This window comes from Athene cunicularia (assembly GCF_003259725.1).
Source record: "Athene cunicularia isolate RWA chromosome Z unlocalized genomic scaffold, athCun1 chrZ_part3, whole genome shotgun sequence".
Lineage (NCBI taxonomy): Eukaryota > Metazoa > Chordata > Aves > Strigiformes > Strigidae > Athene > Athene cunicularia.
The window spans coordinates 1,835,257-1,851,456 of record NW_020799144.1 but is presented as its reverse complement, the minus strand read 5'-3'; the positions used below and the strand labels follow the sequence as shown (position 1 = coordinate 1,851,456).

Genomic DNA, 16,200 nt, shown 5'->3' with positions numbered 1-16,200 from the left:
GAACAAACCTGATACTAGGCTGCTGATGTAATGGTTCATACTGAAGCAGTTTGTGTTGCATATTCTTTTATAAAGTATATAAATTTACTGAAAACTCGAGTGCTTCAGAAAGAAGTCAGACTAGAACAAACAAAAGGAAAACTTATTCCCTAATTTGTATTAACAGCTACTGTTTTAACTTGTTCATAGAGTGATTAATACTGATCATTTCTACCACACAGTATAGGTTTTCATCCTACAAAAATCCAGGTTTATTCTGATGGTCTGCTAATATGCCCAGGATTACTGCAGATACTGTACTATGACATACCACTCTAACTTTGTTATAAGGATTAAGTTAAATCTGATCACATTCCAAGGAACACTCATTTTTGCTAAAGACATCCTGCTACCTCACCATCCAGTTATATATTGCTTTTCAGAATGACAGCCCTTTTGTTTCTATGCAAGCACTCCTCTACTTCAACATGGACATGGAGTGGAGCAACAGTCATGTATGTGCTACCTAAAAGTTTCCTAACATTAGTTTCATAAATATACTTAACAGACAGTAGGAATATTTTAACAGAAATTAGAAGAATCTTTGAGAATTTCATGCCTCTCTGTTTCTGGTAATAGGTTAGCATCATACTGAAGATGTTTTTGGATGCCACAGTCAATTGAAAAATTATTTCTCAGATTTTTCAGAAAAGCACCCTGGAAAGCAATCTCAAAGAATTGTGTTAGAGACTAATCTATGTGCAAGTAGACAAACATTGCAAGTGCTCACTCAGCAACATTCTTAATTGCAACTGCAACCAATTCACATGTGAAGTAAAGCTTACTACTTCATTGTGAAAGGAACAGAGGGGTATGCTTCCATAGTGAAACATGCTATACTTTGTCTACTCAGAAAAATAAGCAGAAAACAGTATCTAAACTGTAGCACAGAAACTCGGAGTTGTTGAGGGTAAAAGGTGACAGTTAATTTTTTCTTATGAGAATTCAAATGTAGCACCTAGCTTATCAACTCTGCCTTCAATACTACTCTTTTAGATGTATAGTAGCAAATACCTAGCAGTGTTTTATCACCTCACATTCATTCTGATTTCCACAGAAATCTTACAGAACTGTACCATGTCTCAAAATTGAAATAGCACCAACCTTCCAGCTTTGTCTTAATTAGTACTGCAGTTGAAAGGTTTCAGCCAAACAACACTTAGCCTCATACCAAGAAAGTAAAGAGATATTGCTCCATCTTCAAGATAGCAAGAGGAATCTTGATTTTATTGATCCTGCAAAATCAACATGGCTGCTACACAGTTCTTGTGTAGATCTGGAGAAAATGACTGTTAGTACACACACGGGAAGGGTAATTCCATGCACTGTTTCCTTCCAATATGTCTACATGAATATTTTGTCAGGGCAAAAAACCTACTCCCTCCAGGGCTAGTTTCAAAGATAAATGACCTTGCCCATGAAGTACATAGACAACCCTAAGTAGTAATTTCTGTATCTAGGGCCAAGAAACCACTAATCATTACCAGGTACCTACACAGAGCTGGCAAATTAATATTGTCGAAGAACCATGGTCCAAAATTTGGGAACTACTGCTTTATAGAAACTTTAGCACAATAACCTTCATCAATGTCATACAATAGTTCAATCCACAGGACTTGAAGTATTTCCCCAAATAATCCTTAAAATAACAGATGAGAAAGCTAAAATTTTTTACTCCACATATCAGCAAGTCATCAATGCTGCCAGGATTAAAAGGTGTATAGTGAGAAGGAAGTTAAGTCCCACCTGCGTAGCAAGCTGAAAGGAAGAAAGAGATAATTTGTTCCTGTTCTTCCCAGTATGTATTACATATAATATGTAATATGCATCGTGTCTAACTGTTTCAGTATCTCGATGTACAGATGATTACATATCTTAAGTTGGCTGTCTTTCCTGGCACTATTCATTTTCATTATCTTTCATGTCTTAGACTAAATTAAACAGGGCTTTCACAGTAACAGACTAAAACATAAAGCCTCTTTTTTCTTTGATGTAGTTCTTGCTCTTGTGATTTCTTTTTTTTTTTTTTTAAGTTTAGGCTCACTCACAAATTCCAGCTGTGTCTTCTTTGCTAAAATAATTGACTCATTCAGTTGGGAATAGGATAAATGTTAATGATGAATTAAGAATCTTGTCTTAAATTATGCTTTTTGGTAAGACTAGTATACAAAAGAAATGTATAAGCGCTGTACAAAAAACCTTATCTGAGAAAAAGTACAATATAGGAATGTTGCTAGCAGCTAAAACAAAGATGGCAACATTCTCAAATGAGAATTTCTCTCATAATCCCCAAGTATGGGAATTTTCACTACAGACTATCAGACATTAAGATTCCAGTACTTCAAGGAATCCAAACAGTGAACTGACACAAGGTTGAGTATTCCAATACATTACTGATAGCCAGAGAAAAAGGATATCTGAATTTCAGTCTTAAGGCTACTGTGTTAAATATTGCCAACCAGCAATGAGGAACAGGGTATTAGATTCATAGTGAACGGACCTCTAAGTGAACTGCACACATACTTATTCTCATCCTAATCAGGACCTTTGAGAATGACTGAAAGCAGAAACTGCAGAAACTAGTAGGGAAAAAACAGAGCTGTCAATATAGTATATTACCACACAGTTGCCCAATTAATCTTCTGAAGTGACATATTAAACTTTTTAAGATTAGGCTCAATTTGAAATAATTTTCAAAATTAAATATCCTCTACAAAAAATGTTTGGGTTTTTTTGTTTGGTTCATTCTTTTTTTAAGTTTTAAAGAACTGCTAGGATTTATGTGTTTTATCCCAACAATGCGGTATGGAAAGCTTATCATTAGTATTTCCTGAAACAGTACAATAACATATACACAAGATAGCCACTACAGTCCACTTCTTACAATGTCCTCTAAGGCAACCAAACCAAGAAGCACTGCTAGTTTATTGCTGGATGGAAGCTCATCTGTCCCCAAAAGTGAAAACTGCAGTGTAATCTGAACACAATCAAGTCATGCCTAGTTAGTAGTTTGTCACTTATAGAAGTAAAATATATTTTAATAAGTATTGCAGCAATATCTGAATACGACTATGTGTTATAGTGAGGTTATTTTAAAAAGTCTTCCAACAGCAGGTCAAATCTGCTTTGATTCTCAGACAAGCTAGTGATAGAACTGATCAGCTCAGCACAAAAAAAGTTTCAGAAAATTTCCATTTAAGCACACAAACAAAAGGATTCTTAAGTTGCATTATCAAAATAAGTAAATAACAAAGTCCTACAACCTCCTGTTCATCTGTTCTCTTATGGCAGACCTGTACCATACAAATACGTGGATTTATAAATAAAGCAAAACAGATAGATTCTGAAGTACAAACTTGCCTAATTAGGACCTCATTAGTGTTTTTCAGTTCTAACACCATGACGGACACAGATCCTTCTGATGGAATGATTAGAGGAGGAACAGTTATGTTCTCTGGATACTGGTCCTTGGATTCTTCATACTGTTGTTCAGCTGTGGCCTTCACACCATCATGCCTCTGGACTTTCTCAGTGACATTGAGATTTTCATCAGTGCGTCTTTGGGGTTTAGCATAAAGGATGGCCTTTCTGGGAGCTTCAGATACATAGTCCACTACACATACATCTGAGAGCAACTCTAGATGATTTAGAATGTCTTCTGGAAATTTTACTTGGTAAGTGTCTTGATACAATTTAGGAAGCGCATTAGCCCAAAGACCACTGGAATACTTCAGCAAGATGTTAACAACTTTCTGCTTGAAGTCACTAGTAAGTGATGTAGGTGTGGTCTCCTTATTTGTTTTTAACAAAGGGTCTGTTTTTGAAGAAGTAACATTCTGAGATGTTTTTTCTTGCTCTGTATCACTTTTTGCTATCGGTGGTATTTTCTTAGCAGGATAAAGAAGCCCATCCATCTGATCACCCCTGTGTACTTTCTCCACCTTGGAAAACAAAAAGTAGAGTAAATAATCAGTTGCAAGTCTAAGTCTAATTAATTTTGTCAATTACATTTTTGTAACATGCATTTTATACAGACTTTGAAGTGGACATCTACAGGGAACTAAACTTGAGGCAGTTACTACAGGGCAGTATTTCATGTAATGCTTCCTTCTCCATTCTGAAGGATACCAAATGCACACGACTACATCAGTATGGGCAAATATCTAATCTATGCAATACAACTTGGACTTGCTTCCAAAGAAGTATAATCTCTCTTTTCTCCTAGAAGGACACACTCAAGAAATGTAGGTCTTTTGCACATAACCCCCATCCTGATCTTCCACAGAGGTAAGCATACCATAAACAAAAGTTTCTGTCTCAGTTTACTGAGAGAAAGGGAATAAAGGGAATTTGATTGTACACTTCAAAAAGAGAAGACATGTGTCATGCTGTGTTGTAAGCGCTATCTGCTGTCATGCTCAGGTAATTATTTTTTCTTTAAAAAAGTTCTGAAGTTAATGAAAAAATTTCTGGATCATAATAAATTTTGTAATAAATTTGATTAGGCCATTTTAAACCATGTCCACAGCTTTTCTCCAGACCCAGCTGTTTTGCCAGTCCATATGTCTTCACCCTTTCCTAAGTAATGGTCTGAAACATGGCCTGAAGTCACAACCTTGAAAACACCAATTGAGAACTGTAGAAACTAACTCACATAAAATTCCATTTCCTAAGGCTATGCCATTTCAGCCTAGATCAACTTAACCAGAGCTTAGCTGGAATATCTATATAGAATTGAGATGACAAAAGCTCTCACTGCTTTCACATTCCTCCCAAAGCAAGAACAACTCCTGCAATAAAGGAAGTTATTAAGGTTTACTATCAAGGTGGAGATCTTCATGTTCCTTTCTCAGAGTAAACAACTCTCACCATTTTTCTGGGTCCACATCACCCAAAGCCCTTTTCAGAAAAAGATCAATGAACAAAACACTGAGTAGTTGAATCACTTGCTACGACTCAGGGGAAGCATTTACCTTATAAACCTTGCAGAAATCAGAATTTTATAATGTCCCAAGTGTCCATCCATGCAGAAGATTGAAGAATTTGCTTAAATGACCAGCCAAGGAAACTTTTAGCTCCAGAAAATATTTGGTATTATCAGGACAACAATCTGTTTTAGAAGGCTGTGTTGAAATGCATGAGAGTTCATCCTCAAAGAAGCTGGATGCAGAAGTCTACCTTTATGCACCCTGTCTTTTACTAACTCTTTTTATCTAGGGCTGCAACAGAGGTGAATAAATTTTACCTGATAGAACTGTTAAACCTTTACAGCCTGGCAGCAAACTAAAGAGAGAAGATCCTTAGAGACCTTTAAGCCTCTTAACTCCAATAATAGCTCTGAGGTTTTCTAGGCATTGAAGCTCTGTTTTGAAGAGAATGTAGATGCTGAGCAAACTATTTAGAGACAGAAAAATGTGATTCCAGTAAATTGCTTCAGCTTACTACAGTACAAATAATGTGTAAAAATTCCTCATGTGGAAATCATCAGGCTACTATTTCCTGCCTAGAAGTTAATGTTCAAGATACAACAGACTCCAGAGAGTGCTATGGCCAAGACACCTTCAAAGATGCACAACACTACACAAACTTTTAATTATATGCAAACAGCTTCACTTATGAGCAGCACTTCAAAACAGCCACCCTTTCTTTAGCATAAATTTCTCAGCTTGGTTTCCAGTTGAGTTTATAGATTTGCCTGCAAGGTACTTCCCATCAGCATGGCTTGCAGGCCTGCTTTGCAATCACAACATTCCTGTTGTCACTCCTCCATTAGAGAGAGCAAAGCAGTGTCAACAGCTGTCAGAATGTATTATCAGGACAACAGAGACTGACGTCATTCTACACAGAAGAAAAACATGTTTGTCCTGGGCCTGAATAACAGAGGGAGCTCTTAAAAATTAAAATCTGGAGCCTGAAATAATAAATCTTCAAAATAAAAACACTCACAAGATAAATACTGACACTGCAACTAGGTCAGTGGAATGTAAAAGAAGAGCAAGTCCACTCCCTCTGACACACACAGAAGGGATGAAGACAGACATTCTTCTGTATGTGTTGCTAGGACAAAAGCTTTGACAACATGCAAGTAAACCACCACACTAATATATGTATATATATATATATATATATATATATATATAAATATATATATATATATATAATCAAAAGAAAGGATAAACTTTGCAATGCCAGAATGACCAAGATAACACCAAGTCTTGTTTAATTGTGCATACAGTGACGATCGAAGATCAGATACACTGGTAAACTCCTAGAGCATCAGTACCTTCCAGGAAGGAAGTGGAGAAAAACGAAATGAGAGCTTCTAGACAGAGAAAGTGTCCTTCACTTTCAAGGTTACGTTCAGAACTAGCACATGCAGCTATTTTCTGGCATTTTTCTGGGAAAGGAAATGCACAGTGAAAGTTGGCATTTGATGTCAATGACAGAGTCTCATCATATGTGGCAAACAGGAGGAGTCTGACTTCATGATTCTTGGTATCAAACAGGGGGGGGAAAACCTGTGGATATTATCTACCTGGATTTTTGGAAAGCATTCAACAGTTCCCCATAGGATTCTCATAGAAAAACTGGCTGCCCATGGCCTGGAGGAGGGAATGGTCTGCTGGGTCAAGCACTGGCTGGATAGACGGTCCCAGAGAGTGGGGGTCAGTGGAGCTAAATCCAGCTGGCGGCCGGTCACAAGTGGTGTTCCTCAGGGCTCAGTGTTGGGACCATTTCTGTTCAACATCTTTATTGAGGATCTTGATAAGGACATAGAGTGTATCATCAGTAAGTTTGCAGATGACACCAAGTTAAACGGGAGTGTCGATCTGCATGAGGATAAGGAGGCTGTACAGAGAGACTTGGATAGATTGGACCGGTGGCCAACGTTAACGGGATGAGCTTCAATAAGGCCAAGTGCCAGGTCCTGCACTTGGGCCACAACAACCCCCTGCATGGCTACAGGCTTGGGGAGGTGTGGCTGGAGCTGTCTGGAAGTGAGTGATCTAGGGATTCTGATTGACAAGCGGCTGAACATGAGCCAGCAGTGTGCCCAGGTGGCCAAGAATGCCAACAGCATCCTGGCTTGTGTCAGAAAGAGTGTGAGGGAGGTGATAGTGCCCCTGTACTCCGCACTGGTGAGGCCACACCTCGAGGATTGTTTTGGGCGCCTCAATACAAGAGAGATCTCGAAGTGCTGGAGCGAGTGCAGAGGAGGGCAACGAAGCTGGTGAAGGGCCTGGAGAACAAATCCTATAAGGATGACTGAAGGAGCTGGGACTGTTCAGTCTGAGGAATAGAAGGCTGAGGGGAAACCTCATCACTCTCTACAGCTCCCTGAGAGAACATTGTAGAGAGGTTGGTGCTGGTCTCTTCTCACAGGTGATTAGTGACAGAACAAGGGGGAATGGCTTTAAACTGCAACAGAAGAGGTTCAGACTGGACATTAGGAAAAAAATTTTCACAGAAAGAGTGGTCAGACAGTGGAACAGACTGCCGAGGGAGGTGGTGGAGTCACCATCCCTGGGTGTGTTTAAGGGTCATTTAGATGAGATGCTGGGGGATATGGTGTAGGGGAGAACTTTGTAGAGTAGAACTGATGGTTGGATTCGATGATCCCAAGGGTCTTTTCCAACCTGAATGATTCTGTGATTCTATGAAAAGTAAATTTATTATTACTTTGGGGTTATTTATGACTTTAAGAAAAAAGAAAAGAGAAAAAATAACTTGTTTGTTTACAAGTCTGCATCCCTCTCATTCTCATACCTCTGCTGTAATGTTCTCTCTCTTTCGGGGGTTCAGCTGCCTGCATCCCAAGGATTCAAGGCTGAGCCCAAACACAACAGAGTTACATAACCTTGGCTTAAAATTCTAAAAAAATTGTTGAGTTCAGAGAAAAATTTCTGAGAAAAATTTGTAGAAAGATAAGAAATGAGACAGGGATAGGATGGTTAAAATGGGGATCACTAATGGCTCAAAGATGCATGACTAATTCAAACCAAGAGGTATAAGTGTCTGGTAGAAAAAAATGAAGGTGATCTCACCAACAGAGCTGTTGAAGCAGACTCTTCTCCTGACCAAAGCCTGTCTGGACAGCAAAGACTTTGGGGGTGTTATACAAGGGTGGTGAGCATATTTATTCTCAGCCCAGTTGCTCATTAAGACTTGGCTATAATCTGTGCTAGCCACTATATAATTACTTTGTACTTTTGCTTTTAGCTGTGCAAAATATGTTGCTACAAGCAAGATGCTCAAACAAGTTAACCTAAAGAAAGGAAGAAATAGACCGGTGGAGAACAAGGTCAGCCTCAATTCTTTGTAGTAGGTCCTCTTGCCTAAAAAGTGAAGACTGAAAACAAGATCATCAAGCTGCAACTTTACAGTGATTTTTGGAGACTTCACCTCACTAGATAGGAAAAGTTTCCATTACTGGCAGTTGTGACTTAAACACAGAAATCATTATTTCCAAGAAGTCAAAAATGAAGTTCCTTCCTTTCAGAAAAAAGTTTAGGCATGTGAGTTATTCAGAAGTGACACTGTCCACAGTAGAGTCCTCAAATGATGAGCTTGGAGATGCTGAAAGCATATTACAAGGTTTATTGTCTGCTAGTTTTTAACTAAGGTACTACTGATCAGTATGCATTCAATAGGAATGTGCTGTCTCTTTAAGAAAGTACTGAGAGAAACATCAGGCATTTCTTCCTGTTCTTCTGAAGCTGTCAAACACTCCCACCACAAGTACCCAACAAGGCAGAAAACTCAGAAATTAGTCATGGAAGCACCTTTACTGATACTCTAGAGTACAGTCTGCCCTCTGGCATTTCGAAGGATCTAGAGAGCTGTATACCTGCAGATGACTTGTTTAAACCAGGAATAAACACTGATTATATTTAAGAGATGTATGGTGGCCTTTATATGAGAAGGCCCAGGTCCCAGTTAAACTCCATGCCAGAGCCATAACTATGGTTTACATATGTCAGTAAACTGAGACATGCTTTACAGGCTCTTTAACAGTTCTCTACAATAAGACTGACCATACCAAGACAACTTGATAGCTCCAATTGCTGTTGTACTGTGCCTGTTGTATTACAATGTTTCCACAGATTTAATGACTGCTTATTTACACTAACATGACTTTATTTACTTGCTAGAAAGAAGAGATAGACCCAACTGACAACAAGCAAATAAATAGACAATGAACACAGACTGAGGATCCTGGATAAACAGTAACATTTGTTTGGAACAGTAGCTACAAGAAAGACTAAAATTTGTGACATGAATTAAGTAACCCAAAACATAACAGCTTGTTCTATGGATAACACAGGAACCAATCATCAACCATCAAAACAAATTGCTGATGTCTGCATTTTATATGTTAGAACACCATACACACATAAATGATGTTATTCCTGAAGAGCAGCAATTATTTAATCTCAGTGAAACAATTTTTTTGCATGTAAAGTTATTACAGGAGAAAATACTTAGCAGTATGTACATGAAAAGTCATTTCAAGGAGACAGCCATTCCCATTACTTCAACAGCTGATGAAGATGAAAATGTTTATTGATATGACTGGCCTGTTAAAGTAAAGCTAAACAAACTGCAATGCAAAGTTGCATTATACCCTAGATGAACCATGAGTGCAGAAGAAGAAATAAAAGGACAGCAATTGAAGACTCTTAACCCAGTGGTGATGGCAACTCAAATGGCAGAACTGTAAGTGGAGGCTCAACCTGATACTAGCTTTTAATACGAAGGACAAAGACACCCCTGGTGAGCAAGAGGTAACAGACATCGGGGGTGTCGGGGTGTAGACAGGAAGCGGTTGAGCTGTAATCTCTCCTCCACAACATTATCACATTTCACTTTCATGTATTATTGTATCATAAGCCTAACGTACAGAGCAAAATTCCACAGCCTTGACTTGAGATGTGAGAAAGACCTGTGGAAAAGTCTACAGAATGATAATAACTACAGATAGACCTTAGACTATTCACACAGGATTTGCTGGTAGCTTAAAAGGAGATAAACCCACCACCAAGGAAAAGCATAAGATCCAATCGGGAAAAAACCCCACATGGCATGAAGAGCAAGTGTCATCAGCTGCCATTTGGGTTGTCAGTGTTGGAGTCAGTTAAAGGTGGCAATTCAGCAACCTGGGGCATTTGCTCCAGAAGGCTGCAGAGGCTGACCTTCCTTCTCCAAAACAATGCTAGTCCAAGCCAACCGTGATTTTTTGCGTGTTGTTTCAAAGGTATAGTTATGATTGGGGTGTGCAAGTGTGTTCTTCTTTCTTCTTTTTTCTTTTTCTTTCCTTTACTACTACACACCGTGAAAGGAAATGCAGGACTACATTTAAAATTATATTTGCTAAGTGAACACTCAGAAATATGTAGGGTACTGGCATCTTCCACAAAAATGACATTCAACACTTACTGTGCACACATGAGGCCAGTTCTCAAGCTGACAGAGCACTGTTGTGCCGAGCTCTTCCCAGTACATTTCCCGGTAGATCTGTGGCATCTTTGACACCCAGACACCACTGCTGCACTTGCTCAGAATCTCCTTAATGCGACTTTGAACTTCATTGACATGAGCATCAGAAGGGCCAGAGGCAACACTATGTGTCTCTGCAGTGGATGTATTCAAGTTATCTGTTAAATAAAAACACAGCCTTGAAGTAAACATTGCCTTATCAGTGGAAAGACAGTTGATTACCTACCTACATAAAAATTAAACATGGGAGCTACAAGCATAATACAATCTCTAAAATGTGGCTTTCCTACCCAACATCACTGTTTCTCAGTCACTTTCTATTGGAAAGAGCCACGGAAACCTCAGACATTTAGTAACTGACTTGAAGATGTATTTTCAATCACTATAGTTATTTTCATAAGACATTGCTAAATATTTCTTCTGAAGGGATCCTGGAGGAGATTACAGAACCTTCAGACTCACTGATGCTGAGAGGCTGCACTGAGGTAGCATCCCAAGAGAGACACAAGGTAATTTCTTTATGAGTACAAACACAACAAAGATACAGCAAAACACCCAAGGATGTTCTTCTAAATTCACACAGATGTACAAAACAGACCAATTATTTGCCTTTGATTTTAAGGTATGCCCTGAGAAGTCTGAACCCAGCACCCAGCTTTTCTGTGGTACGGCACCCAAAGCCCTCCAGCAGAGCAGGGAAAGCGACAGCTACTGTCCAGATACATCGGACAGTTCCATGCGTTGTGTGTGTATAGGAGCAAGGCAGTCATTATCCCCGTTGGAGGTTCACTTCACTAGCTTGCCTGCTGCCTCATCTCTACTCCTCTCCTCCCTTTGGAGGCGAGTGCTTGCTACCAGACCTGAAACTTCACAAATCAGGCTGACAGGTCTCAAAGAAAGCAATCATCATTTGACAAAGCCATCAACTGCACAACTGCTGGGAGCCAGGCAAAAAGACAAATATTTTACGGACAGCCAGGTTAGCGTGCTGCTTACTCCTGAAAGCCAAGATTTCACACTTCCTATACCAGATCCCTAGTTAGTGAAGGTAGTGAAGTTAAGAATACTCTCCCTGTTTCCAAGCTACTCACGCTAGCTTTGCAGTTGGCTTTGACACTTACTACACAAGTACTTTCCTAGAAGACAGAGGCATACAAGTAAACACACACATTTCCCCAGCACCAGACAATCAGAATGAGAAGGTTCACTCACAGAACTTGGTTTCTCATTCAAAACAAGTACTAAGATGGATTTTTCTTAAAATGATATCCAATCTAATGTGAGTAATCAACAAAAATTTTCTTAATGGGCAAACATACCATTTGAATCTATGGAAGAGCTTCGGGACAGGTGAACTTGCAACTCCTTTTGAAACCGTGGTGGGACAGTTAGTCTCTTCTCAGACCTAAAATTGAAAAGAAAATTGCTTTAAATCACCCTCCTCACTGTGAATATTATTCCACTTGCTTACAAGACCTATAAATAAAATAAAATGTATTTCACATACTTCTAGCAGGTCCCCTGCACAAGATTAGTACTCACAATGGAAGGCTTGGAAGACAACCTGATCAGCAGTAACAAGACAGATCAACAGGTGGTTTCTACTTTTTTCTTACTATCCTAATTACTATGAAAAACAAAATGCACAGTAAAAAGCCATTAACAAGAGGAAAGCATCCAGGCTTAGTAACACAGTTAGTGGTCTTTCATTTCGTATGTTCAGCCTATTTGGTCTTTTACCTGGATGGCATCTCAGTTTTGCTACTGAACATGATTATGCTCACCTTCTTGGTAGCCAAATCAGAGTCTTCAGAAGTATCCAGCTTCAGAAGTCATTGAATACCTAAAACTACACAGGAACTCAAGGTCTTTTTGTGGATGCTGTTGCTACCCTGTTTAACAGATTCCTCTCCCAAGCGCTCTCCCACAAAAAGGACACAAATGTCACGCTTGCAGGTATTCTGAGGTCCCTCAGAGAACAGCAGCTTATACTGGCAGCACATGCAGCACAGTAAGTTCCTGACAATGAAGAGGTCACAGCAGTGTGCAGCTCACTAAGACCATTTTGGGAACACTCAGATGTGGAATAATTACATGCATTTCAAGCAAAAGGGAACAAGAGTTGAAGAAAGAGTTCAAAGACCAGGACCAAGCACCTCCCAAAGACACATACCCGAGGAAGAACTGCAGTGGAGAAGTCACAGTGGCATACACAGCAAAACAGCTCTCCACAGAAGCACGGCAGGTTGCTGTCAACACCAGGCCATCTCGAGACCACAGCAACCACTGCACATGCACTGAGCAGGCTCTGCAGACGGTCTCTGCCTAAGGGGCCAGTAAGGAGACTGGTCACCTGTGGAGTTCAGGGACAACTCTGGAGGAAACTACAAAATTCACCAAGATTTCCCAGCTTCACCTGGGCTCTCAGAAGGTAGGACAGGGGTCAAGTATGATGCTGAGGCTAGTAGCAACAGGAAGTCGAGACTAACAGTATTAAGGTGCCCTATATGCCTTCACACTGACCTTTAATCAGAGCAGATCCACAAATTGGAAAGAGGCCTCCCACATTCACACCTCTTCAAGCAGGATCTTACAAGGTTTAACATGAATTTTTTTCCCTTGCTCTTTTGCTGTCCCCATAAGATGAAACTACCACTCTGCCATCAGCTGTGGGGTGTCACTTGTACCAAAAATAATACTTCTGTTCTGGGTCACATCCCACAGCATTAGCAGTGAGGACAGCTAGTGCCCAGCACAGCATTTTCCAAAGCAGGAGAGGCATGCCCAGAAGTGCTGAGCAGCAGGTCAACTATAAGCACTTTTGTGAAACAGAAGTGGGATTAGATTCAAAAAACACAAAGCAAAGTAATCCAAATGAAACCCAAACACATATTCACACCTTACACTTGTTGGGTATCTGAAAAGACTCTTTCAACAGTCCACCTGCATCACACGAAAATCCTCTACTTTCTGGGCACAGCTCAGATCCACACACAAAGCACCAGCACAGTCTCTTCTTAGTGTGCGCTGTGACTGGACATGCAGACTCTGCAAGAAACCCAGGATCCCACTTCCCTATACAAATATTTACCAGCATGGACAACACCAAGCTGAACAGATACCCAAGGAAAAGGTCCCTTTAAGGGAAGCAGACTCAAGGGCCTAGCACCATTGTTAGGCTGGAAGCAAAACAATCCCATGAGCTAGACACAAGGGAAATGGAGACTGTCCTGCTACTACTGCCTCCGAGTAGGAATGAATACCTGTGTTCTAATCCTCAGTGCCACATACCATTTCTACCACCTTAAGCCACACATCAGGTGCCAGGGATGACATGAGTGCAAGGTAAAAACAGCAGTAACAGCAGCAAGGTTTCAGTGAGGATGAAGGCAGATGTTCCCATCTCAAACCATGCCATCTTGGAACACTTTGAAAAGGAACCTGGAACAGGTGACTGATGATTCTGTTACGCTGCAAATGAAAGTGGATTGGATGTGGGATCCTCACAATATTAAGAGATGTCATGTGGTATGTTCTGCTGTGGTTCAGTAACTTCCCATAGAACAAAGTGGTGCTAACATTAGCTTTGAGCCCAGTTATTATCAGTTTTGAGTCCTGCAATCAGACACGGATCCTGTGATGCACTACTTGCTCACACAGACCATAGCAGTCTTCTCTCACCAAAGATGGGAACAAACAGCCAGCTAGCAGCACAGCCAACACACTTCGCATCATGCAGGTACAGACAACTCAGCTGCCTGCAGTGACATGTTCTTCAGCTGCTAGAAATTCCTCCCAGCAAGAGGCCTCCTAGCCACACCAGCAATAAGAGAGCACATCAGCAGCCCAGCCCTTCACAAATGCCTGACTAGCCCTGCAGCCCTGCCAAGCCCCCAGGCATGGCTGTAGCTAGGCAGCCAGTTACATTTCACTCCGACAGACCACCATTTCAGCACGAAAGGAAGGCATGCCACTCCTTGCCCAGCACCTTACCTTGGTAAGGCCCATGCCATCCAACTCTGCTTTGGCCCTTGGCAGTGCTATCTCAGCAGTGGGGCCAGGTGGTGGCCAGGAGCAAATGCTGCCTGCTGGTCCAAGCAAGGGGGTCACCAAGCATCTCAACCTGTTCCTACCCATAATGTTGCTTTTCAGCTTAAATGATCTCTGCAGTTAGCCTTACAAGCAAGGTCTCTCCCACCTTCTGTGGGTTTGCAGGTCCACAGCAACACACTCATGACATGAATTTACTGAGCTACTGCTGCTATAAATATAGCATCTCAGACCCTGCAATAGCATCTGCAAGAACGCCTGGGAGGGCAGCAGGAACCAACCTGGCACAACTGCAGCTACCTTCAGTATCTTCCCCTCGTCATCTGGGTGTGACAGAATGCGCCAAAACTACACAGCTGCAAGCCCCAGAAGCTGTAGTCATGAAGGTATCTCAGCAAAACACCACAGAGCCCTAGAGAGGTGTGGCTACCAAAGTCTGCGTCCCAAGGGAACTGCCATTTGCAGTCTCACTGTGTGGAGCACCAAGGCTAGTCAAACGCAGACAAAGCCTGTCACTGGGAGGACATCTTGCCAAGGCAAGTAAGGCAAATATGCGATAGCAGGATGGAGGCTCAACAGAGAAGCAGAAATCAAAAGAACATTAAGAACAACCCTCAGTATGGATGTGGTTTGCTACGATTTCAGCAAATGGAGGGGCAGGACAGGTGTCGGAAAACAGATGCAGAGAAGAACTGCAAACAGAGGGTGCTTCACCTGAGACTGGGAAACAGGTCAGAGACAAGCTCTGCCACCTTCAGGACTTCTCTCAGTCAACCTGTGCTGTGAATGTTGAGCCACTCTCAAGGGCAAGTGCTGGCCCTGCTGCTGGAACAGGGTCCCTGAGTCTGTGCTGGCTACCAATGAGGGTGGTGTGATCCCGGGATTTCTGGGGATAATGCTCATTTGTACACGGTTTTGAGGTCAGGACGTCCTGGCTCAAAGGGGCTTTCCCTCCCACAATTCCTTAAGCACAAGCAACCACAGCAGTTCTGGGGGCACAAAACATCCCCAGCAGCAGGGACATCAGCCATGGATCCAGCCAGTTCTGCTTCAAACTGGCCAATCTGAAACAAAATAATCCAGTCATATGGGTCACTACACAATCTTGCATTAAAACAGAGTATGATCCTCTTCTCCATGAATCCTCCTCCCTCTAGTATGTCCCCACGCTAACAGGACAGCATTTGGACCCTTTGCAATTGCACAAGACGTCTTCTCTTCCAGAACTACTTGAGCCAAAGCACACTTTAATTGTAGCTTCTCCTCCCAAGTAGGGCAGGAACAAACACCAGAAACAAAACCAGAACACTTACCCAAAAAGAGCTCAGGAGAACATGACAGAGAGAAACAAAGATGACAACACAAGATGGGGAACACTTCATTAGAAGAGCGCTGTTTTTATTTCAAGCATTACAAAGCTTCAAGTACTACAAACCACCTTCTGGCCATGCAACAACTAACCTAGAGAGAACTGCAAGTGTTTTTTTGCTCTGTCTGTCATGGAACAAAGGAACTCTGCCTTTCAGGGAAGTTCTATTTCAATAAAATCCAACTCATATGAACACAAAGAAAAGGGAAAGCCTGTGCACATCCGCTCCCACAACTCTTATCACA

At 41.2% G+C, this 16,200-nt stretch overlaps 1 protein-coding gene across 8 annotated transcripts in view; it reads right to left on the bottom strand.

The window, feature by feature from the left end:
• TDRD7 (tudor domain containing 7) overlaps positions 1 to 16,200 on the bottom strand; it is a 43,236-nt gene that overhangs the window by 11,587 nt on the left and 15,449 nt on the right. For all 8 annotated transcript variants that reach the window (XM_026866743.1, XM_026866746.1, XM_026866748.1 and 5 more), the window contains 3 exons: positions 11,856 to 11,941; positions 10,477 to 10,694; positions 3,400 to 3,980 (listed from right to left, as the gene is read on the bottom strand). In XM_026866743.1, coding sequence (XP_026722544.1) covers positions 3,400 to 3,980; positions 10,477 to 10,694; positions 11,856 to 11,941 — 885 coding nt within the window. The remainder of the gene's footprint in view (positions 1 to 3,399; positions 3,981 to 10,476; positions 10,695 to 11,855; positions 11,942 to 16,200) is intronic.